Below are 22,910 nucleotides of genomic sequence, written 5' to 3' on the forward strand. Positions count from 1 at the left end.
ATATTGACTGTTGATCGTTCAAGAGGATGAGACAAAACACGATGACAATACCACGGTCTTGGGGATCCGCGGAAGATGTGATGTGCTTCTCCACTCGAAAGTCTGATCAAAATCACGTGACATGACCAGAAACACCACAGCATGAACCTGGATCACACAAAGCACCACCAAACACCTTACCAGGACGAGCGTGCGGAGACGACTCGCGCCAGAACTCACTTCCTATTCACAGCATTTCACCGACCGTGGGCGAGCCAATGCAATAGGTCCAGCGCTTCTCGTCGGTGCTTTGGCGCCGCCGCCTGTCAGACCAACTTCTCCCTCCCTTGGGGTACTTACGCACACCCCCGACTACACGCATGTTTCATTCGAGTCCTGCTGCCGCCGACAGGACCATCCATATCGAGATAGAATCGTATCAATATCGCCACTCGCCGCAGTCGCCCCTTCCTTCTGTTGCGCGCGCACGCCGTTCCCGACCAGAGCACACGACACGACACCCACCTAGCACAGACGACCGAACGAGACCACGAACGATTTCGCTTCGACCCACAGCATTTTATAGCAGTCGTGCCGGCCACGCGAGACCGCTGGAATAACAACTGGGTCTACACGTCAAGGAGGCTGCCGAGCCGCACATATACCACCCATACCACCTAGTAGGGGCCTAAGTGAACTCCAATGACGGCCGTCGCTTCTGCTTTCCAGCCTGCGACTACCAAACTAGGATGGACATCTAGCGGCAACAACCCTTTCAGCTCTGAGATGTTCGGGAACGCAGGACCACGCAAGAACCTGTCACGCCAGAATTCCAGCTCCAGCATAGCTTCCACCGCATCTTCCACCTCCACCGTATCCGCCACATCTACGTCAGCGAATGGTGCCGTACAGCCGGTAACATCAGATACAAGTAATTGGGCAGCGCGGAAGAAGCCCACGCGTGGGCTTTGGCCGCCTGGGAAAGCTGAGCCAGTGGCGGGCATATCGACAGCAAGACCTCAGCCTGTGAGCTCGGCCACATCCGGCGCAACAGCTTCTTCTGCCATATCCGCACTGCATGCGCCGTTATTGCCATCGCAGCAAATGGCAAATGGAAACGGACAGGCCAATGGCGTACTCGCCCGGGAAATTGTGCAGCAGATGCCACCCGCCATACTCCATTTATCTCCTATGAACGGCACTTTCGAGCGCAAAACTATAAATGTGCCGTATGCACCGGACTGCATGCGTATTGGTCGACAGACAAATCAGAAGACTGTGCCTTCACCAGTGAACGGCTTCTTTGACTCGAAAGTGCTGTCAAGACAACACGCAGAAATATATGCCGATCGACAAGGACGCATATTCATCCGCGATGTCAAGTCGAGCAATGGCACATTTGTCAATGGCATTCGCCTCAGCCCGGAGAACAAGGAGTCCGAGCCACGCGAATTACGAGAGCACGATATTCTGGAGCTCGGCATTGATATCGTCTCCGAGGACCAGAAGACAGTTGTACACCATAAAGTTGCGGCAAAAGTCGACAATGTCGGTGTGTATCCAGATAACACGGGTGCTTTGAGCTTTGGCGACCTTGATCCAAGTGCAGGGCAAGGGTTCTCGCAACAATTCAGTCGAAGGAGCAGTCAGGGTTCGGTCAACTCCCGACTGGCTGCCAATCCTGCAGTAAGCCAAGCTGCCTTGAACATGGGATTGGTCAATCAGCCGCAACATATGAGGAATTGGCTGAACCCGATCACCACCGAACACATTGTTCGTAAACTAAATGTAAGTGCACGACACATATCGGTCATGTTTCACGAATGCTGACGATCCCAGTATGAGATGAAACTTGCTGTACATCAATCGCAGGAAATTGCTCGGGCTAGGCAAGCCCTTGAGAACATGCTCGGCGGCAAAATTGAGCCACCTGCCTTGGAGAAGCCAAAGACAGGCTCTGAGAGGTCACGGCCTTCTCCCACCAAATCGAAGCTCGACCTGAAGGCGCACTTTTCGGAACCTCCAGCGCCACCACCCCAAGCACCGCTACCAGAAAAGCCCGATGTAGCACGCGCTCTTGCAGATCCCGTTATTCAGCCTCTACTGCGTCGCACCGACACAGCCAGGCCGCAATCATCGAGTAGTTCTCCTACCAGAACCGATCACTCCAGTGACATTCTGCGACTGTGTGAGGAGCTGAAGCTGGCGAAAGGCGAGCTCAGCAGCCAAAGCGAACGTATGAAGACGCTGGAGCATGAGCTCGCACAAGAGCGCATGGCCCGTGAAAATGCGGAAGAGAGAGCACAGCGACTGGAAGAGGTCGACAGACGTGACTCACCCACGAACGAAGGCCACCCGAGTGGCGATATCAGCCCAAGCACATCTACAGGCACGACCAGCGTGGATACTAATCCGGCTTCGGAAGTGCAGGCGCAGCTCGATCGACTTCGCGCTCAGGTGGATGAAATGAAGCAACAAATGGAGGTCTATCGACAGCGTGCAGAGAAGGCCGAAACCGAGCGGGACGTCGCCCACCAAACCCTTGCCGAGATGGTGGAGCAGAAAAGACGGCAATATGCGGAGGAAGCAAGCGAGACTCTTCGCTCGCCTGCTAAAACTCACAGCTCACCTTCTAAGCGTCCACCTCAGCTGGATGGCGTGGCAATGCAGCCGAACGGTCACGCAGTCTCGCCCCCTTCGCAGTCCAGTCCGACTTCTGGAACACTGATGGAACGTGCAGGCGTAGAAGATGGCCAACCTATCACACAGGAACAAGCCAAGATGATTACACAATTCTTGGCACAGGAAGTCCTCGGATCCGATCCTTCGAAAATGCGACAACATGATGCCGACAGTGCTCTACTCTATTATTCTGTGCCGTATGGCAGTTTTGCTGCTGTGGTACTTGTTGGGTATCTTGCAATGACTTATATTAACGGCTGGCCCAAGATTGAGCGCTGACATGGCGCTGAATGGAAGGGTTGATGAACCGCGCATCTTCTGATGCCATCTTGAATGCTAAGGTGTTCTACGATTGGCCATGATGCAGCCGAAGGGCATCCTGGTGTCCACGAGGATTGTTAGTCCGCCATCAGCTACCTGCGGGCTATGTTACTTGGCACTATCTGGAATTGCTCATGGCATGACAAATTCAGATCCCCATGGGGATTCTGTGTTGATCCGACTCGTGCTATAGCTTCAACGAAAGTGCACCGTAGGCGCATGTTGATGGCGCCTGTTCGCGAAGAACAAGGCGAATGGCCAGTCTCTGCCCACGTCGAGACCGAGACGCGAATTGCGGGCAGAAGGGGAGCATGGAGAAGAGGGAAGGGAAAGGGAGGGGAGAGCAGAGGGTTCACTTGAATAAAAACCGAGCATGACGATTTGCTTTTTGGACGGGTGCATACAGGTGACAGGACCATGTCATATGGGACACGATAAGATCAGCTCGGCTGAAGACGAGGGCGGCGTCCCTCAACAATTGGACGCATTGTTGGAGAATCAAGGAGTCTACACCATCGTTTGGGTTTTTTTATTGGGGCTTGGGGGAGACTGCCGGATGGAGCTCGGGAGGGCGAGCAAGCATAACAACATGGCTGGAAGCGACACACTCATTCGCTGAGACGATTCTTACTAACTACTCATACTGTACTTTGTTCCCTTGTGTTGTATATAAGGTTGTAGATCACATTCCCCTCTTCCCACGAGCAATTGGGAACCGAGCGGGCGATGAATGAAAGCTTCTTCCTCTCAAATTCAAGTGTTTCACTCTCTCGAATGCTCTTTTGTTTTCTACTTCACCAGAATCTTTCTTTCACCCTTTTGCGTTCTCTTCCATATATGCCCCTCGTGATACCACCTTCCAGTTCACCCGCCCTCCATCTGAACTTGGGACCATCCCAACTCTGGGCAGTCTCGTTGTTGTCGTTATGGTATAGTATGGTATGTACCTGTACCTTCCACCTTTCCTCAGTGCAGTGCAGTGCAGTGCAGTGCAAGCTGTAAATCCGACCGGCTGCCGCCACGACCACCACTTTGAGCTCTCCTTCCGTTCATTCAGTCATTCATCCATCCATCCCGTCCGAACTGGTGCCTTGTGCTAAGGTTGCTGACACTGCAGAACTTGCATTGAGGGGTAAGGTATGCAATCAATGTATTGTCGTCGTGTTTGGTGTTTGGTCGGACTAGCTAGTTACCTAAGGTAAGGTAGTAACTAGAGCTTTTGGAGAGTAGGATTTTCACTTGACTTGGATATCGTGAGGGACCGGTCCTCTCGGATGGATGGATGGATGGATGGATGGATCAGTGAGGAAGTTTTCTTTTTTGGGTTGGATCCAAAAAAAAGGTAAGGTGAGGTGAGGTAAGGTAAGGTCAGGTAAGGTCAGGTAGGTCTCGTGTCGGACGAGGAAAGTCAGGTAGGTCCTGATGCAACTGGTGGATCTTGCAGTGGTTTTCTGTGTGATGGCTATGTGGATGATGATGACGATGTCTGATCTGGCGGATTCTCTTTTGGACATCTCGAGGCCGTTGTTGGTTGGTTGGTCGGTCGGTCGGGTGGTGGATGGAAGGTATAGAGGTAGTACCGTATCGTATCGGGCAAAGCGGGTAAGCTGCGGCGGGTGTTGTTACAGCACTTTGTTGCATGTCCATGCGGCAGGATTTCGTCTCTCTCTCTCGACAGAGAAAATGTCTTTTTCTCAGGGACGCCGACACGAGAGGAGGTCGTCTCATATACCATGGATGGACAGACTGCCTCTCATGCCGGTTTGTTGATAGCATCGCCACGAGCCCCGGTCCAATTTCCACCACAGGATCGATACGGCTTCTTGAGGAACGGGTCGCGGCGTATCTCCGAGACGTAGAAGCAGCATGACTTTTGCAAGACCCGCGTCTTCGTCGAGGTCGATGGTGACGTTCGACACGTCGAGCAATCGCGTCCGGGTGTTTTTGCGAAAGTGGCTGACGAAGGCCTCGCGGCTCTGGACCATGCCTATGCTTCCATCGGGAAGCTCAATTTGACATTTGAAGTCGGGAGTCACGAGCTGCTGGAAGACGGGGTCTGCGTAGTTTCGGGTGCCCATGATTTCTGCGAACTTGAGCGAGCGGGTCTCGAGGTCTTTCGTCGCAGACCGGGAGGAACTTGTGGCATCTGGCGGAGAGGGTGAGGGTCGGAGAATATCTAGGGAAGAAGTCATTCTTGTATGTATTGTGGACACCTGAGGTGGACTAGTCCGGTCAAGATGTATATGGGAGTGGAGCGCTGCGGAGCAAGAGGTGTAGAGAGAGGCCGGGGCATTAGGGTCAGGCTGCTGACGATTACCTTGTTATATATACAACAACAACCTCTACAGTGAAAATGGTGAGCCCTCGAGGCAGGATTCCGAGGGAAGACTTGGCCCTAACAGCCACATGGGAACTTGTTCTGCCCATACCTCCCTTTAGCCGGCGTTGGGGGCATTGCCAAGCTGCAGGTTGGCAGTGAGTCCAGTGAGCAGACAGTGCCAGTCTGCCAGACAGATGCCATCGACAGTCAATTCCCACAATTTCCACTTGCCTCGTAGGGCAGAAAGTTGTGGTACCACTCCAACGGTTCGTTGTTTGCAGAGTTGAGAGGGTAGTGGAAGAGCTGCGTCTAGGGCACGCATGTTTTCCGGAGAAGGGCTGCCGATGTGCAGTGTGTCGGGTGGTATGTATGACCTTACCTAACCTCCCTTCCGAGTCCAAATACCCAACAGGATCTGCTGAATGACCACTAGTGCCTACAAAGCCTACCATTATACTTCTAGGGCTAGGTATTGCATCATCCATTCCTTCGGTCATCGTCGCTTGCACATAATCCCCGACTAACTCCTGCGTTTGCTGGTTGTTCGGCCGCACCATTCGGAGACGCATCGACCTCCTAGCCACTGTAGCCAGTCGCCACCATCCGCACCATGCTCAGTGCCACTGGTGTACGAGGGTAGGAGGTAGTCAAAACACTGCGTGCGCGGCGGATCCTTGCCGGAGACAGCATGTCAAGATGCCACATTCTCGGGTCCTGTTGTGCACCAGCACGACTGCCTAGGTATTATATTGCCTTGCCCTGAGTCAGCGACAGGCGCTTCCAGCTTCAGCAAGATGCCCGGTATACACCATGTGTTATAGAGTGGGATCATCCGACGACCCAACTAGTTCTATACGCCCTTCCTGTGGATGACAGACCGCCAAATACTCTCCGCTGAGACATTCGTACGTACAACGGCCAGCCCTCACACGTCCAGCCCTAGGGCACTTTGCCCAGGCCTGTAAAAAAACGTCCAACTTGTGTGTACCCTACGACTGCACATCTCTCCGCTCTTCCCTGGGAACGTACAACAAAGCGTGCCCTACTTGCCCTAGAACTAAGTTCTCCTACCGTCGCTGCACCGTACGTAGGTCAAGAGTCTCGGCCCCGATGGAGCCTTTTCAAGCTTACAGCAGTCACACAGCCAACAGCGCTGACGATCACAATCAATCGGGGCACGACGGGCGGTGTGCATGTAGGGCGTGCGCGCCGGCAGGAGTAGAGGAGGTAGGGACAAACCGTAACGAACCCGCCGTAATTGAGCTCGAGGCTCGAATGCATCATCGGCACTTGGTGGAGATGGATTAAGACTAGAGATACCTATGCTGTTATCCGGTATCAATGCTAGAGTGGCACTACTACCACAGAATACGAAGAGTAGATTCTCGTTGAGTGGAACCGTGTCGGGAAAAGATCAAGCGAATAAGGACTTGTATATCATAGCAAGCTCATATACTATATGTAGCATTCTGTAGCTGTTGGGCCTAGACCCTTCGAATACCAGCTACCTGTACCTCCACCTCCTAGAGTAAAAGCAATGAATGCTTCATTTACTATAGATGATCAGCCACATGTTCTTCACGAGGCTGACAGCTTAGAAACTCCGCCAAGCGACGTGCTCTGATACTTTTCTCTCCCTCTCCAGAGTCTCCACATGTTGGGTCTATATCTGCCGATCTCTCTCTCCCCCCCCCTGAACACCGCCAACTTGAGCTTGGTCTACAAAAGGCAGAGTTCCCGCTCAAGGGGATCCTAGCCTTTCTAGGCTGTCGCCTGTCGGGACCATGGGATCATTGGGATCGTCTTTTGTCAGGGATGATGCTCTTGCCTATGTAGGGCACCTCGGGAGTAGTCAGCCTCCAGGGGTTCGGAAGGTTCATGTTCTATTGCTTCTTCTGCTTCTTTTGTCTATGCCTACTCGCGCCAAGGATATCATTTTTACACTTCAATGCCCTATTACTTCTCCTTGTCCTCGTCGTTGTTGGTAGTTGGTGGTTATACAGAGATGGGAGGTATGGATATACCAAGTGGCGATATCCAGTGGGTTTGCTAATGCTTGGAACACTTACATGCTACAGTATAGTCAGTAATAACAGTCAGTACTCGCAAGTCTCAACGACGACGGACTGAAAAAAGCGACAAGGACGTACATCTGGTCAAACCAAAACTGCCAAGACTAGGGTTGGAGCTGCGGAGTGAAAAAAAAAAGAGTACAAATCAGCATGGGCCAGGTAGGAGGTAGCAAAGTAGCTTTCTTCATTTTGGGGCTCTTTGCGCACTTGAACCTACAGGGAGTTGTGAGAGAGGCGCATGTATAAAAAAAACAGAAAGGCATCGGCGCCTCCAAGCAGCCGCCCCCTCTCCAGCACAACAAACAACAAGCCCTTTTTTCCGTCCGCTCACCCACCAAATTGACCCCCGAAGCAAACAACGGATCTACGATGCCTACATTCTCAATCTTTACCGTCCTCTTCATCACTCTGATGAGCGGCGTCCACAATGCCCATGCGACGGTATTCGATTGCTACACTGCAGAGGTTACAGTTGGATGTTATTTTCCTGAACATTCGAAATACGCATTATGCAAGGAAACCAATCTCGCTTGCCTACCTGGCCAATGTTTGGTCGGCAAGCAGAAAATAGACGAATACTGCGAAGCGCTATTCGAGCAGCGCGGTTGCCGATATGCTGTATATTACTCTCTCTCTCTCCATCCTACCATCTAGCCTCGTTCCCTAGCTAATTTATCGAATCTATCTATCAGATCTCATGCTGCAGGCAGGGATGTTGATTCCACGCTACGACTTCTCATCAGAATGGAACCTGCGAGGAATCTTCTTACGACACTTTTCTTGATACGATCGAATCCCGCCCTCATGCGATTCTGGCTTCTACTCTCCACCCTTCGCTATCCTTATCCTCCTCCTTACTCAGACGAGCAACCAAACGCCTAGTACTCGCTTGCGGCATCAGCATACTATAGGAACTGCGGACAGTACACATATCGTCAGTTACGCGAGAGGGTTATGAATGCAACATAAAAATTCAATCTCGTCGGCTCTCATCTGGTGTTTCTTTTTTTTTTCTTTCCCCTCTTTGTTTCGAGTTAAATGCCTACCTACCTACCTACCTACCTACCTACTACTAGTGTATCCTCTTTGATACTATGTCAATATTTTTCAGCTACTCAGAAAAAAAAATCAAGAAAAGAAAAAAGGGAATCCTATAAATAATAGGTAAGGTAGGTCTATGTAGGTAAGGTAGTCATCAACACGAACTGCCAAGACCAGGGATCTCACCAGGTAAGGTCTTCCTCGGATTTTTTTTTTTCGGGCTGAGCGGTAGGAAAGGACAGCAAGGCGTCAAGGTCCAAGGACAACCTGGAAGCGTAGCAAGCAGCCTGACTCATCTTTGACTTAGATGTAGGAAGTGCATATATAGGTATATATAAGGTATGTAAGAATCCATCGACTGCATCCGAGCATCCACTACTCTCTCTCTCTCTCTCCCTCTCTCCTTCTCTCTAGGACCACGAAGAAAATCTCTTATATCAGCTCTCACCTCACCGCACCCCCAAAAAATCGACACCCCCAAGAGCACACCCTACCTTACCTTTACCACGAAACCTACCCACGATGCCAACCTCATTCTCAACCCTCACCCTCACCACCACCACCATGCTCCTCTTCATCCTAACAAGTGGCATTATTCAACCCACACATGCAACAGTATCGAATTGCTACACTCAATCAAACGTCACTGTCATCTGCGAGTTTCCCGACAATGCTGTAGATCCCGACTGCAAGGTGTCCAATCTCGCTTGTCCGCCTACAGAGTGTTTGGTCGGATATACGCGAGAAGAGTGGTTTTGTGATCGTTGGCAGGGGTGGGGGTGTAGTTATGCTGTATGTTGTGTTTTGTTTTTTTGGGGCTTGCGCTCTTTATTCTTATTTCTGTTTTTTTGCTTGATCTCTTGTGCTAATTCTCGAATGAATTTTTTGGGGGGTTTTTTTAGATCTCGTGCTGCAAGGACGGATGTGATGTTCCGAAACCTCCTACCTAAGGAAGTTTTTACAAAGACTTTTCTCTTTGTACATGACGAGGGATGTCTACCTAGGTAGTATATATTCGTTTTTTTTCTTTTTGCAGCGGGGAATTGCGGAGAGTACAAATCGTCCTCGTTATACGAGGGTCAACGAATGACAATGGATATAACGCTCGTTTTTTCTTTTTTTTTTTTTCTTTTTTTTTTTTTTTTCATCTTTATCTATACTATATCTCCTAGTCAGCTCGGTTTTTTTGGGGGGTAGGGGCGGGGGGAAAGCTGTCTTGAAATAATACCTACTGTGTAGGGTATACAAACTTCCTTTCCTAGGTAGGTAAGGTAGGCAAGGTAAGCTTACATATAGCTACCTATTATACGAAAATTTTGAAACAAAGCAAATAGACGAATAGAATAGACGAATACGACTACGAGTACAGTCAGTTAGTCTTTCTTATTCGTATCGATTTAGTTTTGGTAGCTTTGGTTTAGAGATACGACGGATAGACCTTATCTACTCTACCTAATCGTTGGAGGAGGTAAGCAATTCCCTTTTTCGAATACCTACCTAGGTAGGTATATCTGCTGTAGGAGTAGAAGGGGAGTAGTTTGCTATGTTAGGTGTGCTTATGTATATAACCTTATAGCACAGAGAGAGAGAGAGAGATTACCTACTCTACAAACTTGCCGATAGATGCCTCGGAGGACCGACCGACCGCACTTGTAAGAGAGATGTGTGTGTGTGTATGTATGTGTGTAGACGAACCCGACGGTTACTAGACGACTAGAATTGCGTATCAAGACAGCTATAATTGAAATCTCCTCATCAGTGGACTTTTGTCTTTCTATGGGCACACTACCTACCTAACTGGGTAAAAATGATGTCGATGCAAATTGCGCGTCGGCCGTGGCCACAGCTCAAAAAGTTAGGTACGCTGTGGGTAGTCGGTCTGGTGGAGATGTTGATTGGCGAAAAGGTGGCATTGTCAATTGCGTTTGCGGATAGGTAGTCCTAGGAGGTAGGGTTGGTTGGGTTTCCGGTCTCGACCGGTCTCGATCGAGCATGTTGTACCTGGAGATGTCGGATGGACAGGGAAAAGATCTGTGGCAAGGTAAGTTGTAGATTCTAGAAAGCATGTGCTGTGAAGCAGGGCAGCAGAGCACGTTGTTTGACCGAGGTCGCCAATAGCGGTGCGTGTTGCTCGTCGTTAACAGCATGATCAATACATGTTTGCAACGATCCGCGAAAAGGTGCAAGGAAAGAGGACATGGAAAATCTGCAGGGAACCATGAACTCAGCAGTTTTGATTGAAAGTGGCAGCTAACTGTGTGCCGCAAGTGCATTTGACCCAGCACTATCTGAACGCCGTCCTTGTCCTTGCATTCCCATTGGTATCGTGAATTTTTGATAATTCGGCTACGGCTGACGAGGCATGATTTACTCCTCCTCCTCCTCGCCGGCATCATCGCCGTCACCCTTGCTCTCAGCGGCCTTGGCCTTCTTTCTCCTGACACGACCTGGACGACCTCCACCGAACGGCGAGGTGAGGGCGAAGTCGATGTGCTTCTGGGAATCGAGACGGACGATGAACGATGGGACGTTGACGATCTGCTTGCCGACGCTGGACATGGTGTTAGTATATGCGCAGCGTGTGGCTGGATCGTCAGTACTCACCGGATGTGGCGCTGGCGGATCAGGACACGGGCGTGGTGGATGGACTTGGCGAGTCCGAGCTTGTAGACACAAGTCTGCAGGCGACGCTCCAAGAAATCCTCAATCTTGAGGGCCAAGACGTAATCGAGCTTCATGCGGGACTCGTCCAAGACACCGACACGGACCAGACGGCGAATGAGGGCGTTTCCTTCGAAGAGACGCTTTGGGTCCTTCTCATCCATGGTGAGCAGCTGACTGAATGCGGCGTTAGCGGGATACTATATGAGCTCAAGCTATGAAGAGGGTGGATTACCGGGCAGCACGTCGGATCTTGGAGAGGGTGAGCTGGACACGCCACACCTCGCGCTTGTTGCGCAGACCGTACTCGCCGACGATCTTCAATTCGGAGTCACTGTGCAGCCATTATTAGACACCAGATATACAGCGCAGCATGAAGCTGGCTCATTGATCATGGGCTATACGCACAGACGAGCGGCCTCGAAGGGACGACGTGGGACCTTGTAGGTCTTGGAGTACGAGATTCTGTGAAGCAGTCAGTACATCGTGATCTTGTAAAATGATACTCCCGACCAGTGATGCAGCGATTGCGGTGTGGTGATCATAGTCTGCGCTGCATGCGTGCTCGCCACCAGTCCGCTTGTTGCTCTCTTCTCTGCTGGTATTCACAGATGATGCCCACGCATCTAATGCTCCTCAATTCCACCTCTTCCAAGAGCAGACCAGGCATTCTGGGACGGCGCATCGCACACAGAGCGCATGCAACCTGACCACTCCAGCAACCACTGCATCCTCTTTGCAGTCGAAATTGTAATGGAAGTACGTACGGAGCCATGTTGGGTGTCGTGCGGGCAACTCGTGCTTGTCAGTCGAAGAAGAGAAGTCGAATGGGCGCACAGATAGAGGCATGAATTCGAGTGTGCTGACATAATAAGAGCGCCAAGCCCACGATCTTTCATACTCAAATTTGTGAAGCCGACACACGCGATTGAGACGACTACGCCCAACGACAACACCACCACTTCCCTCTAACACCACCTACCACCGACAAGATGGGTCACGCCGCAGGTCTCCGCGCTGGTACTCGCTATGGTATGTGCACAGCCAGTGGAAAGGAGAGAGAAGTAGTGGCGCAATGCGACAGAAACTTCGCTAACAGAGACTGTTGAACAGCCTTCTCTCGCGACTTCAAGAAGAAGGGTATGATTGCGCTCGGCACGTACCTTAAGACCTACCGAGTTGGAGATATCGTCGATGTCGTGGCCAACGGAGCTGTTCAAAAGGGCATGGTAGGTGGATGATCAATATGGATACACACACATTAGCTTAGTAGCCGCTGTGTTCTGGCTCTCCAGACTCACGCTACAAGCGCCTCCTTGCGGTGAGAGGCTAACGCCCGCATTCAACAGCCATACAAAGTCTACCACGGTAAGACTGGTGTTGTCTACAATGTCACCAAGTCCGCTGTCGGTGTCATTCTGTACCGTCAGGTCGGCAACCGCTACATCGAGAAGCGCATCAACGTCCGCGTCGAGCACGTCAAGCACTCTCGATCGCGTGACGAGTTCTTGGCCCGTGTCAAGACCAACGCCGCAAAGCAGAGGCACGCCAAGGAGACTGGCGAGCACGTCCACTTGAAGAGACAGCCAGCTCAGCCCCGTGAGGCTCGCACTGTTAGCGCCAAGGACAACAAGCCGGAGAACGTTACTCCAATTGCCTACGAGACCACGATCTAGAGGCTGTTGTTGTTCTTTTTGGGCGTGGCGCATGTGATGGGATGGAAAATGATACTCCAGGCAATGAAGAGCAGCGGCGGCAGAAGATATGCCTTCTGTTGGTTCTGCCATTCTCCATAGTGAGCAAAACGAAGCTACATGCATGAACACCACTTTATACTTGATTTCCTAGCTGTTCTTGCTCAATATGCCACCGTTTCACAAGCTGACAGAGCCACGTGACCTATCTTGGCGAACAATGCACCTGCACTTCGCGGAACTGTCAACACCTCAACACCAACATCATCTTTTTCATCACAACCATGTCGATTTCGAGCTAACAACGAACTCATGTCGCCGTCGTCATCAGCGGCAGTTGTGCCAAGCCACGCTCGAAATCGTGGGTCATCTAACGCAACACCCATACCAGATGCATCATCGACCAGACCATCAAGAATATCATCAAGACCTGGTTCACCAGCGGACACATCTGCTCTCTCTTCTGCGCCGACACCGCATTATACTGTGTTCATCAGACTTCCATTCGCTCGAGGCGATTTTCAAGATCCCGCACCTACCAACTGGACTGCTGCCAAAGATCGACAACTATGGAAACTCATATCGAAGTCGCAGTCTGGAGACTTGAACTGGGCTGGGCTGAGCCAAGAATTTGATGTTGAGCTTAACTTTCTGTTGATGCAAGCAGCATGGCTGTCAGAACGGCATATGGAGAGGATGCGACGCCAAGTCACTAAAATTGGTGGCGCCGCAGCAGGTGAAGGCACTACTGGGAGCGGCACAGGAAGCTCCGTGGGTGGTGTGAAAATGGAAAGGACCGCAAGTCGAGGTAATCCTGAACTCTGAGCTGACCGGTATGTCTGCGAGGTACGGGAGTGCTGATGTGGCTACAGAGTCCAAACTACGATCAGGGTCGACCTCCACAGCTGTCAGACGTGGAAGTCCTTCGTACCCTATCGGAAATGAGGAACCCGGCTCTCCCATTACTGACGGGCCACGAGCTGGTCTGCCGCCCATGTCGCGCACCCCATCTTCAGCCACAGTGACGCAGAGTAAACTGGCCGGATCGCGAATGCAGCAGCCACGATCGAGAGGTTTGCGAAGCTCGAGCGGATCAACGAGAAAGCCACGCCCCGCGAGTTTTGCTGAGTCCATCGCGACTGCGAGAGCTGAATACTACGAAGACGCAGTCGAGCAAGGAGGCCACTCCGACTCGGGCTCAGATTCAGAAGATGAACCTCCCTCGGCGCTAGCACGAAGTCAAGCTTTCCGTCGTCCACCTCCTACGAGCAGGAAGGTCAAACCTACGCTCGCCGATCTAGCGTCGGAGGGAGACGACGAAGAGCTTGGTGATTATGACGATGACGACGAGAGCTCAAATGGAGGTCATTTGCCATTCGCCGCCGCAGTAGCTTCCAAACCTGTTGATCCAGCTGCTACGCTCAGGAAGAACTCGCCGAAAATGTCATCAGTGCAACCAGGACCGGCAACATCCAAAGCAACAAATCGAACTCCAAAAACGCGATTAGAGTGGGATCGAGAGCGTGACCTTCCCACCCTCACCAACACAACCGCTTCATCTCAATCTTCAGCTAGCTCTGCTGCCGCTCTTCCTGGTCCCTCTTCGAATGTCTCGAGACGTAGAGCTTCATATGATTCCTCTTCCTCCGCAGCAGCACCGAAGAGACATGGACCAGCAGCACATCCTCTATCGCCTCGTCATCGCGCGCAAGTGGCGAGTTTGAGTCCGCAAAGCAAAGCCAGCGGAAGTCCGAGTATGGGAAGTAGTTTTTCAGACTTGGACGACGCGAGTGTCACGCAGAGTGCGTTGGAAGAGGCACTCATGAGTAACATGAGGGCGCAGGGAGGGAGTACTATGGCGAGTAGAATGAGCACTCTGAGGGATGTGCTAGGAAGAGGTGCAGGAAGAGGTTAAGTACCTATCATCATTGTCGTATACTCGGGTCCATCGACGCAGAAGCATAAGTCTTGAGTGGAGAAAGAAGAGAGGGGCCGGCTGGCTGGCCAGTATAGATGAGATGAGAGTCGCACAGTCATTGAGTTGCATCTTTTGTTTTTCTGGACATACAGGTAACTAGGTTAGGTGGGTAGGTACTGCCAATGACAACAGCAACAGCATACGAGCCATTCGCACGCAAACCAGAATCAGACCCATCTCATCTAGTTAGCTTTAGGGGATCATAGCGACCTGTGAGACGAATCGCACAAATTCGTTGATCTCGAGCAGATATGCCGGGGATTTATTAGCAGGATCATAACTTGGACTCACTACATGAACCAGGTATCAACTGCACTGGAAGCCCAAGGGCTTATTGAGTGTGGAAACAAGGTATTGATAGGAGAAAGAAAGTGTTCTTCTCATTGTCAACAAGGTGAGTGCTGATGTTGGGCTTGAATATCAGCGCGAATGTGAGAAGTACAGAGACCTGCGGGTGGGCGACAAATGTGGCTCCTGAAAGATGATCGGCGGCACCGTAGAAAAGGATTCTTCGTTATTGCATCGGCTTGCTGATATGATAGATCGAGCCAAGAATTTTACCTCTTCACGCTTCACGTCTCTCACTGCGATCCCTTTACTTTCTTCATCCGTTCCTCCTCACTGACCTTCCCGCCGCCCTTGCACCGCCTCCCGGCCGCTTTCTCACGACCATCCACATCATGATCGTGGTCGCCAGACTCAATGAGAACCATGTGAAGATATACTGGGTATGATTGTTTCTCAAATTCACCTCCGCAGGTCGCCCGATCGGGATTCCCTTCTCCATCCTCCTATATGACTCGAGCAAGTCGTTTTTCATGGTCTCTTCGATCCACACGGCTTGGCTCCCACTCCACTCTGCCATTTGTGCCACATCTGGGAAATGCCACACTCCCTCTTCGGGCACGTTGTCCGGAGTGAACATGTTCTTCTTCCATGGTTCTCTCAACAGGCCCTTTACTACCACTTCTCCATCTTCGAGTCCCTCAGGTCTCTTCGACTGCGGCGCTTTATCCTTTGGTATCCAACCTCTGCATACCAATATTGTGTTCCCTTTATCTCCGTCTCTCACCAATGGCGTGATCACGAGATATCCGTCCTCTCCATCCATGATCCTCGGTCCAATGAGCATCTCCCGCCTATGATCGAACTTTCCTTTTGCGTATACACGTCGATAGTCAAAATCCTTGATTGCATCCGGATCTATCCTCGGAGGCAATGGCAGAGGATCTCGAATGAGACGATCTTCAAAACGTGCTATGAGCTCTGTTTTCCATGAAAGTCGCTGAACCTGCCAACAGCCGAGAATGAACGCCGTAATGGGAATTGTGGCCAGGAAAGCTAGACCGTAGAGGTTGTGTTTCCTGCCCGCGCGGATCAGGACAGGAGGAGTATCTGCTAAACCGACGAAGTTCGGGTCGTCGCCGGGTTGATCGTGTTTGGCGTTGCTGCTATTGTGGCGGCGTTGACCCTTTTGACGAGTGTTGCGTAGGAGTTGGGAAGGCGTTGGCCGACGGGAGGGAGTCTGGCGGTGGAGGCAGCGATGGCAGATCCATTGTGAAGCTCGAATCTGGGTGCGCGCGGGCGTAGCGGCAATAAGTGAGCGCCATACGAGGCGTGAGCGGTCCATGTCGGTCGATATGAGATGAGTGTGGTAAAGTGAAGTGATCGCCTTCCACCTATGGATTGCAGGTCGCGGGCTTGGCGCTCCCGAGACTGGTAGCCTCGTCTTTACGAGCCATTAACACATCATCTCAAACTGGCATAATCATGTATATGTACATCAACAACAGACTTTTGCACCTCAAGACTACCAGGTAACTTATGCCGTTCGGGACCGGAAGGCAGTGTTCTCTTACCTGGCCCCCAATCATGACTTGATAAATACATGTACCTTACTGGCTGAAGTAGGTAGACTCTGGCATTTATGGTGTGACTTATAGCGCAGTCACCAGAATAATGCACAAGTCGTTAGGCTTTGTTTTTATACCTGGTAGAGTTCAAGCTGGTGAACATTTCACGCTCTAGTATGCTCAGCTAGGCATTGGATCAAAAGACTAGGAGTACCGGCACTGAAAAAGTCGATGATTAGGATGACAATATCATTATAGCAGTTCAGTATAGCCAGGTCCGTCCAGTAACTCTATAGCTCTCGATGGGGTCCAGCTTGGTTGGTACCTATCGCTTCTAAAACAGTAACTAATAAGGTATAGACGATAGCAGCTATAGAGCCAGTCTGTTTGATGGATGCGGGACTTGGCGTAGGCATTTTCGGGTGTTTGATGAGTAGGTTCGGAAGATGATGGCGAATAAGATATGAATGCAAGATTCCGTTAATTACTAGAACTTCTTCGAGTCGTGCTCTAATCCTCTTGGTCAATCAATACTTCGGAGTCAAGCTGCAAGAGACCTATGGGAAAATTCGATGATAGTAAATAGTATTACTTACTATTGAGTGGTCTTTGTCTCCTTCTTAAGCCTGAACCATCTCTGCTGCACTCCCACTCTACTACGATTGAGCCGCTGCGAGATTTCGGTCCAGCTGCGGCCTTCTTGATCGCGAAGGGCTATTAGAGTAGCGAGATCTTCGGCAGACCATCGCCGGTGCGCTTCAGAACGTCCGTCGGCAGAAGTCTGTGCAGTGACGTATCGCCTGGCATGGTATAGGTTACGCAGCGTCGGCACTGAAAGTTGCTCCTCCCAAGAATCCGCTATCACATTCCATTTCACGCCTTCGCCTCTCATTTTCTGAATGCGCGCAAACTCCTCATCTGTCAAGCGCGTTCTCCGTGGCTTTGCAACAGGAGATGATGCGGGCGACAATCTTTCGCGCAGTACAACCCCCCTCCAGCGTCCTAGCATTTGCCTAGCATCGTATGATCCGGAAATAGAGAGCTTTTTCGCGATCTCACTAAACTTGAATCCCTCTGCTTTCATTCTCAAGATAGTGGCATCATCTGATGCTGAATACCTGCCACGGTACCTCCGTTTTCTCCTCGGAACGGTACCATTCATGCCGAATAACAGAACAAGGACGCGATACCTGGCACAGACCGTCATCTCATCCTTTTTGAGTTCTGCTCCTATCTCTTTGAAAGCCAGGCCTTGCTTGCGTCTCTCCAGCAAGACACTGTCTTCGTGAGGAGTAAATCTACGCCCGTAATAAGACGATTTTGGACTGGTGGCAGGGACTGCTTGTTGGTCTGCGATTCGTGGTAGCTTACTGGAAGAGTGCCTTCTCGCCAGCGAGAACAGTCCAAGGTGTGAGACGTGAGGTCGCGTTACCAGAGAGGTCGGAACACTGGCGGTGGAAAAGTCTTTCCAGAGTCTTGCAATCCGGCTCGGGAGCGATTTAGACATAATGAGGGCGTGGCTCTGGACTCGGTCTCTTATATGGCGACAGAACCACAATGTTGGAGGAGTGTCTGGAGTGTATGGAAGTGTTTCTCGGCTAGAAAGTCCGAGACTCCGAAGTAGATGGGAGCTAGGAGGTAAGAGACTAGAGTGAGGCGTAACATTTGATCAATAACCCATCATAACCCAGTCAAGACTCACAAGCGCTAAGCCTTATAGGTAAGGTAGCGTGTTTTCTTTGCCGCCCGACTTCACGTCTATAGCACAAGGATATGATGATGGGAATATGAAGGCACCAGTGGCTGGCTACTGAACTTCTGGGGCCGTCTAGGCTACTTCGCACAGGTTTAGTCTGTCAGGTATGTAGCATTTAGAAACCAATAGCTGGCAGGATACAAGCATTGTGTCGTGCCCTTTCTTATGGTTGCTATAATTTGTGCGGTCCTGGAGGAACGAAATACGCGGCACCAGTAACCACTCTTCTGGAGGCTTAGTCGTGCTCCAGTGACTCGATGAAGCCGATTTCGAATCCGAAGCTAAGCACTCGAGGAGCCGTTCCGGTCGCTGCTGCTCGGAGACTACAACATAGCTATCCTAACATAGCAATCCTCGCTGTAGCTGGATACCGAACATTATACAAGAATCCTATACCAGATACCTGGTTACTAAAAGCAAAGGCATCACCAAACCTCCCGTGCCTTCCCCAAGCCAAGGTCCTGATCAGCCAGCGATCTCGGATAGACCAGCGAAATTCATTGGAAATGTGCGCCGAGCAGCCATAATTTTTTTTTCCGCGGCCGAGGACGAGCTCATACGGAAGCGCGACAGAGCGGTGCGTCGTTCTGAGAAACTGGCCGCCAAACTGGCCGCTCACAGACCGTGGTGTGCCGGAGGTACCATCTTGTGAACAATCGACGCCCAGCGGCGACTACAAAGACTTCCCAGTCGACCCCCAGCCGTAACCTTTCCGAACTTCAGAATGCGCTGATGATACGCTTGAAGAGTGAACATGCCACTCGTCGTGCGATTGCTGAGGAAATTTGCCGCGTGGCTGGCACGAAACTGCAGCGGGACTGTTCTGGAAAAAGTACAACTACGCATAGAGCAGCTCTTTAATCGCGGGGTGATTCCGCTCAGGTAACAACCGAAGGCAACGGTCACTCAAGATGACCTCTCTCGATGGAAGGCGCTGAGGGAAAGTGATTATACCTGAGTTCAGCTTGCGAGTCGAGAGAAGAGACCAGTGTACACGCTGATGACGCGTCATCTGGCCAGGGTACACGAGTCGACCGCCGAGCGTGATGGTTGCCTATGGACAGGCGAAGAGTAGGCTACCAGGAAAGGACTCCGGGACGAGGAAGGCCTACGGTTTAAAGAGATTGGAATCCGTCTTCGAGGTAGTGGGGACACCGTGAAACGGCGCTATCATGCAATCAAAACGGATTTTGTGTCTCATGGGTCCAAGAGCAGCAGACTTTAGGAGAATGCTAAGCTGAAGGGAATGATCCAGAAATATAGTGGCATATGAGCGAGAGTCCACCGCCACATGAATCATCGAAGGCTGAAATTTTTGCAAATACGGTATCAAACCTACCTATCCCACCAAACCGACCTGCTCGGAAACAGCGCCCAGCTGGGGGGAAATTGTCGGCGTCTAGATCAGATTTCGAAGGCTGCCAAGCTGCAAGATCATGAGCCAGAGACCTTTTTCTCGAAGTTTCATGCCATGCGAGCTGGTTATCATACCATTTTGAGCAGGCGGACGATGGCCCTTTCTCCCATGAGCTGCTGAAAGTGCATGCCGTTGTCGCGGATACAGGACAGGTATTCTTGATGCAAGTCATCGCGAGGGACGCAAACCCTCTATCAATACTCCACGGCGCTGTCTAAGGCGGGTTGAGGTGTTCATCTGCCTTATGCGGATGCGCACATCATCGTGACATTGGAGCAGCGGCAGCGGCAGTGGCAGTCTGAGGAAGGACAGAACGCGCGCGAGATGGGACCATGCGGCCATTGAGATCATGTCGTGAGTTTCCTGTCTGCGTGTAAGTAGTATTCCCACTCCGACTCGACCCCCGAGTAATTTCGATGCTACCTAGAGCCCCGAAGCTTCGAGTCGCTTCTCCCGCGCGACCGAAGGAGCATGCAAGTCCCCAATTCTCTCTGAATAGGCTGTCGCTCCCGTCACTAGCTCCCGCACGTGCCTCCAGCGCAACTTCGCCAGCGAGCACGACGGCGAGTAAGACACGTTAACGGACTACATGTAACTCCCTCGCCACACACTCTGCCGGCGAACTGCTCCACGTCAACAACCTCCACTATAACAACCCGGTCGACCAGATGCCGGCAAAGCGTGGCATCGTGGCGGCTAGAAACGTTCCCCCTAGCAGACTGCCGCTGGGCACTCCGACAGTGACGATGGATCGTCCACGAACTTCTTCGCACACCACCCAGCACTCCTCGTCGGACCTTGGAGCCGCTTCGGACACGCCGACATCCGTCATCGCGTCGTCGGCTACGGACATGGTGGATTCCACCGTCAACACCGCGGCTCTTGCACAGGGCAAGCTCCGCCGACAGCAGGAGCGCATCCAGCAAGCCGAAGCCGCTCTGCACCATCCGCCGCCCGTGGAGGCTCTCCGCCCGCGCGGCGTGGCCAAATCGTCCGGGAAGCCTCTCGACACCCACGACCGTGCAGCACAGCGGGCCCAAGACAGCGAGGGTGCCGTGGAAGTGCGAGTCAACAAGTATCCGGCACCTTCTCGCGACCACTCCCTTTCGCGCTCACTGTCGAGTGATTCGCAGACCACCATCACCCAAAATACTGCGAATGTTGGTGGCGCTGAGCTCGATGCCGACTCACAGGACGATTCTGGCTTCCAGGTATGGACGAGACGTGGTGCCCGCGGCATGAGAGCTGTCGGTGATGGTAACGCGTACACCGACAAGCCCGTCATCGAGAGGCAAAAGACCGTAGAAGCCGCATTTGACGAGAACGAGACTTTGGAAGTCTTCAAGCAGGCGCTGCCATCACCGGACTTCCTAGGCACCTTTCCTGGCAGTATCAACGGACAGGTGCAATTTGTGCAGCACCCGAACGGCGATGTCGCTGCGCATATGTGGTCATCTGTGAACTGGATATGGGATAACATTGGACATTTCTCCAACATTCGCAAAAGAACCGAGGGCCAGCTTGCGGGAGAAGGACTGAAGGGCGAGACCGCGTACCAGAAACTCCAGCAGCACACTTTGGCATACTTTCGCATCCTGGCTAAGCAGCGCGAGGCTACTGTAACCGGGTCCGCTTTTGGACAGGAAAATATCAAGTCAGCACTGCCCGAGCCACTTTTGGAGTCATTCCCAAAGAGGCTGACAGCCGCCGACCCCCCAAAAGAACGATTCAACACTCGTCCGCTCTTGCAAGTCCCATCACGCCCGACACCAGCCGACCCCCGCTCTCAGCCGTTTATTCCAGTAAGCCCGCCCAGACACGATGACCCGTTCTGCACCGATACGCGTGATTGCAATGCCGCTTTCAGTTGGAAGTCTCGATTCGGCACAAACTCTACAAGCGTTGCTGCTCACCAGGTTTGGACTTGCAGCAAGCTCGTAGAGATCTCCTGCTAACACTCTGCAGGGTTCTTCGATCCATGAGCGGCGGTATGAGATAGTTTCAGGTTTGGCATCTCATGTCTTGTCGAGCGTAGAAAGTACACTGATTGACTACCAGACTCGACTCCCACCCGCGAAGCCCTGCGCGATCAATTGCACAAGACTGTCGACATCGCCACGAAACGCAGCCTCAGCCAAGCAAACATTGCTCGCACAGTGCTTCACGATCCCATGCAGGCTTCCAGACACGATGAGCAGCAACGTTACGATCCAAATCCACCAGCAGTGTCTGGCACATATGTGAGCCCCTACGTTTCCACACCCCAACAAGAGGACAATCGAGCTGGCCTTCAGAATGTGAATCCAAGCTGGGAGACTGCGCGATCGGTTCCGAATGCCCAACTTCCCGGAGCCCACACAGCGAGTGGGTTCACCTTTGGAAGTGTTCCAGACATGAATGACTTCGCTCAGGCACTTCACGACGGATACTGGCATCCTGACATGATGATGTATACAGCCCAGGGCTTCAAGAGGAAGAGCTATGACGAGGAACTGCGCGACTGGTGGACCGGTGGCAGCAAGTTCGCTCGCCACGAGGAGCTGTTCCAAATGATCATGAAGAGTGCACCGCAGCCACCACAACACAGCGATGCTTTGGAACGTCTGATGGCCATCGGAAGTGGGTGCAGATCGTCCCCACCAGAAGGCGTGTCCGGCTACAACGAGACCACTACGCGACTGTTCATCCCCATCTATGAGAACCTAGCTGCTCACGTGCAAGGTCCGCCCCAGCAGCGCCATGACTACTGGTGTCGATGGTCGCAGCCACCAGACTGGTGTGTCGACAGAGGTGAGCAAAGTTGTTGTCTGGGCCAGAACCATGTACTGATCAACGATTAGGACCAAATGGGAACCACAGTTTCTACGACCACAACTGGGGACATCCCCCAGCTCGTATTGGTCGTGATCCGAGATATCGTCGCGATCGCGCAGATTTGCAATTCGGCAACCTGTCGCCTCTGGATCCGAATGCAATTGGCAGTCCCGGAGGACACCCGATGTCGATGGGCATGGGTCGGTATGGCTATGGGAGATACTAGGAGATCTGTGGCCAGAAGGACAATGAGAGGTCACAAGCCGAGAGGTCACTGATGGACTCTGGCGTGTTGCGAAGTATCTCGCGCAGCGAGTAGTCC

The 22,910-nt window shown here is 51.9% G+C and overlaps 10 protein-coding genes across 10 annotated transcripts; 5 read left to right on the forward strand and 5 right to left on the reverse strand.

Annotated features, from left to right (window-relative positions):
- Positions 1–184: 184 nt before the first annotated feature.
- SEPMUDRAFT_167196 (uncharacterized protein) lies at positions 185–5,206 on the forward strand. The gene is made up of 2 exons (XM_016908278.1): positions 185–1,767; positions 1,819–5,206. Exons 1-2 carry the CDS (start codon positions 682–684, stop codon positions 2,938–2,940), a joined length of 2,208 nt encoding a protein of 735 aa, XP_016756255.1. The 5' UTR covers positions 185–681; the 3' UTR covers positions 2,941–5,206.
- On the reverse strand, positions 3,526–5,206 carry SEPMUDRAFT_152409 (uncharacterized protein). The gene has a single exon (XM_016907429.1). The coding sequence runs from the start codon at positions 5,172–5,174 to the stop codon at positions 4,707–4,709; it is 468 nt and encodes a 155-aa protein (XP_016756256.1). The 5' UTR covers positions 5,175–5,206; the 3' UTR covers positions 3,526–4,706.
- A 3,731-nt stretch (positions 5,207–8,937) lies between these two features.
- On the forward strand, positions 8,938–10,212 carry SEPMUDRAFT_112166 (uncharacterized protein; the record flags this gene model as incomplete). Its single annotated transcript, XM_016900958.1, has 6 exons — positions 8,938–9,207; positions 9,678–9,695; positions 9,750–9,821; positions 9,852–9,883; positions 9,992–10,067; positions 10,105–10,212. 6 exons carry the CDS (start codon positions 8,938–8,940, stop codon positions 10,210–10,212), a joined length of 576 nt encoding a protein of 191 aa, XP_016756257.1.
- Positions 10,213–10,622: 410 nt separating this feature from the next.
- Positions 10,623–11,899, reverse strand: SEPMUDRAFT_152410 (40S ribosomal protein S9). The gene is made up of 5 exons (XM_016907430.1): positions 11,844–11,899; positions 11,485–11,541; positions 11,312–11,410; positions 11,020–11,253; positions 10,623–10,966 (listed from the first exon to the last, which is right to left on the reverse strand). The coding sequence occupies exons 1-5, from the start codon at positions 11,849–11,851 to the stop codon at positions 10,783–10,785; spliced, it is 582 nt and encodes a 193-aa protein (XP_016756258.1). The 5' UTR covers positions 11,852–11,899; the 3' UTR covers positions 10,623–10,782.
- A 121-nt stretch (positions 11,900–12,020) lies between these two features.
- Positions 12,021–12,922, forward strand: SEPMUDRAFT_152411 (60S ribosomal protein L21-A). The gene is made up of 3 exons (XM_016907431.1): positions 12,021–12,108; positions 12,190–12,305; positions 12,426–12,922. The coding sequence occupies exons 1-3, from the start codon at positions 12,069–12,071 to the stop codon at positions 12,750–12,752; spliced, it is 483 nt and encodes a 160-aa protein (XP_016756259.1). The 5' UTR covers positions 12,021–12,068; the 3' UTR covers positions 12,753–12,922.
- Positions 12,923–13,065: 143 nt separating this feature from the next.
- On the forward strand, positions 13,066–14,894 carry SEPMUDRAFT_152413 (uncharacterized protein). Its single transcript, XM_016907432.1, has 2 exons — positions 13,066–13,578; positions 13,643–14,894. The coding sequence occupies exons 1-2, from the start codon at positions 13,083–13,085 to the stop codon at positions 14,683–14,685; spliced, it is 1,539 nt and encodes a 512-aa protein (XP_016756260.1). The 5' UTR covers positions 13,066–13,082; the 3' UTR covers positions 14,686–14,894.
- A 354-nt stretch (positions 14,895–15,248) lies between these two features.
- SEPMUDRAFT_159654 (SURF1-domain-containing protein) lies at positions 15,249–16,378 on the reverse strand (the record flags this gene model as incomplete). Its single annotated transcript, XM_016907862.1, has 1 exon — positions 15,249–16,378. One exon carries the CDS (start codon positions 16,376–16,378, stop codon positions 15,353–15,355), a length of 1,026 nt encoding a protein of 341 aa, XP_016756261.1. The 3' UTR covers positions 15,249–15,352.
- A 483-nt stretch (positions 16,379–16,861) lies between these two features.
- SEPMUDRAFT_152414 (uncharacterized protein) lies at positions 16,862–18,118 on the reverse strand. Its single transcript, XM_016907433.1, has 2 exons — positions 17,197–18,118; positions 16,862–17,111 (listed from the first exon to the last, which is right to left on the reverse strand). The coding sequence occupies exon 1, from the start codon at positions 18,106–18,108 to the stop codon at positions 17,197–17,199; it is 912 nt and encodes a 303-aa protein (XP_016756262.1). The 5' UTR covers positions 18,109–18,118; the 3' UTR covers positions 16,862–17,111.
- A 1,628-nt stretch (positions 18,119–19,746) lies between these two features.
- Positions 19,747–20,433, reverse strand: SEPMUDRAFT_129114 (uncharacterized protein). The gene is made up of 2 exons (XM_016902257.1): positions 20,202–20,433; positions 19,747–20,147 (listed from the first exon to the last, which is right to left on the reverse strand). The coding sequence occupies exon 2, from the start codon at positions 20,114–20,116 to the stop codon at positions 19,943–19,945; it is 174 nt and encodes a 57-aa protein (XP_016756263.1). The 5' UTR covers positions 20,117–20,147; positions 20,202–20,433; the 3' UTR covers positions 19,747–19,942.
- Positions 20,434–20,520: 87 nt separating this feature from the next.
- Positions 20,521–22,814, forward strand: SEPMUDRAFT_159656 (uncharacterized protein; the record flags this gene model as incomplete). The annotated part of the gene is made up of 4 exons (XM_016907863.1): positions 20,521–21,576; positions 21,642–21,762; positions 21,833–22,564; positions 22,615–22,814. The coding sequence occupies 4 exons, from the start codon at positions 20,521–20,523 to the stop codon at positions 22,812–22,814; spliced, it is 2,109 nt and encodes a 702-aa protein (XP_016756264.1).
- Positions 22,815–22,910: the final 96 nt, after the last annotated feature.

The sequence above is a fragment of the Sphaerulina musiva genome, assembly GCF_000320565.1.
Source record: "Sphaerulina musiva SO2202 unplaced genomic scaffold SEPMUscaffold_13, whole genome shotgun sequence".
NCBI classification, from domain to species: domain Eukaryota; kingdom Fungi; phylum Ascomycota; class Dothideomycetes; order Mycosphaerellales; family Mycosphaerellaceae; genus Sphaerulina; species Sphaerulina musiva.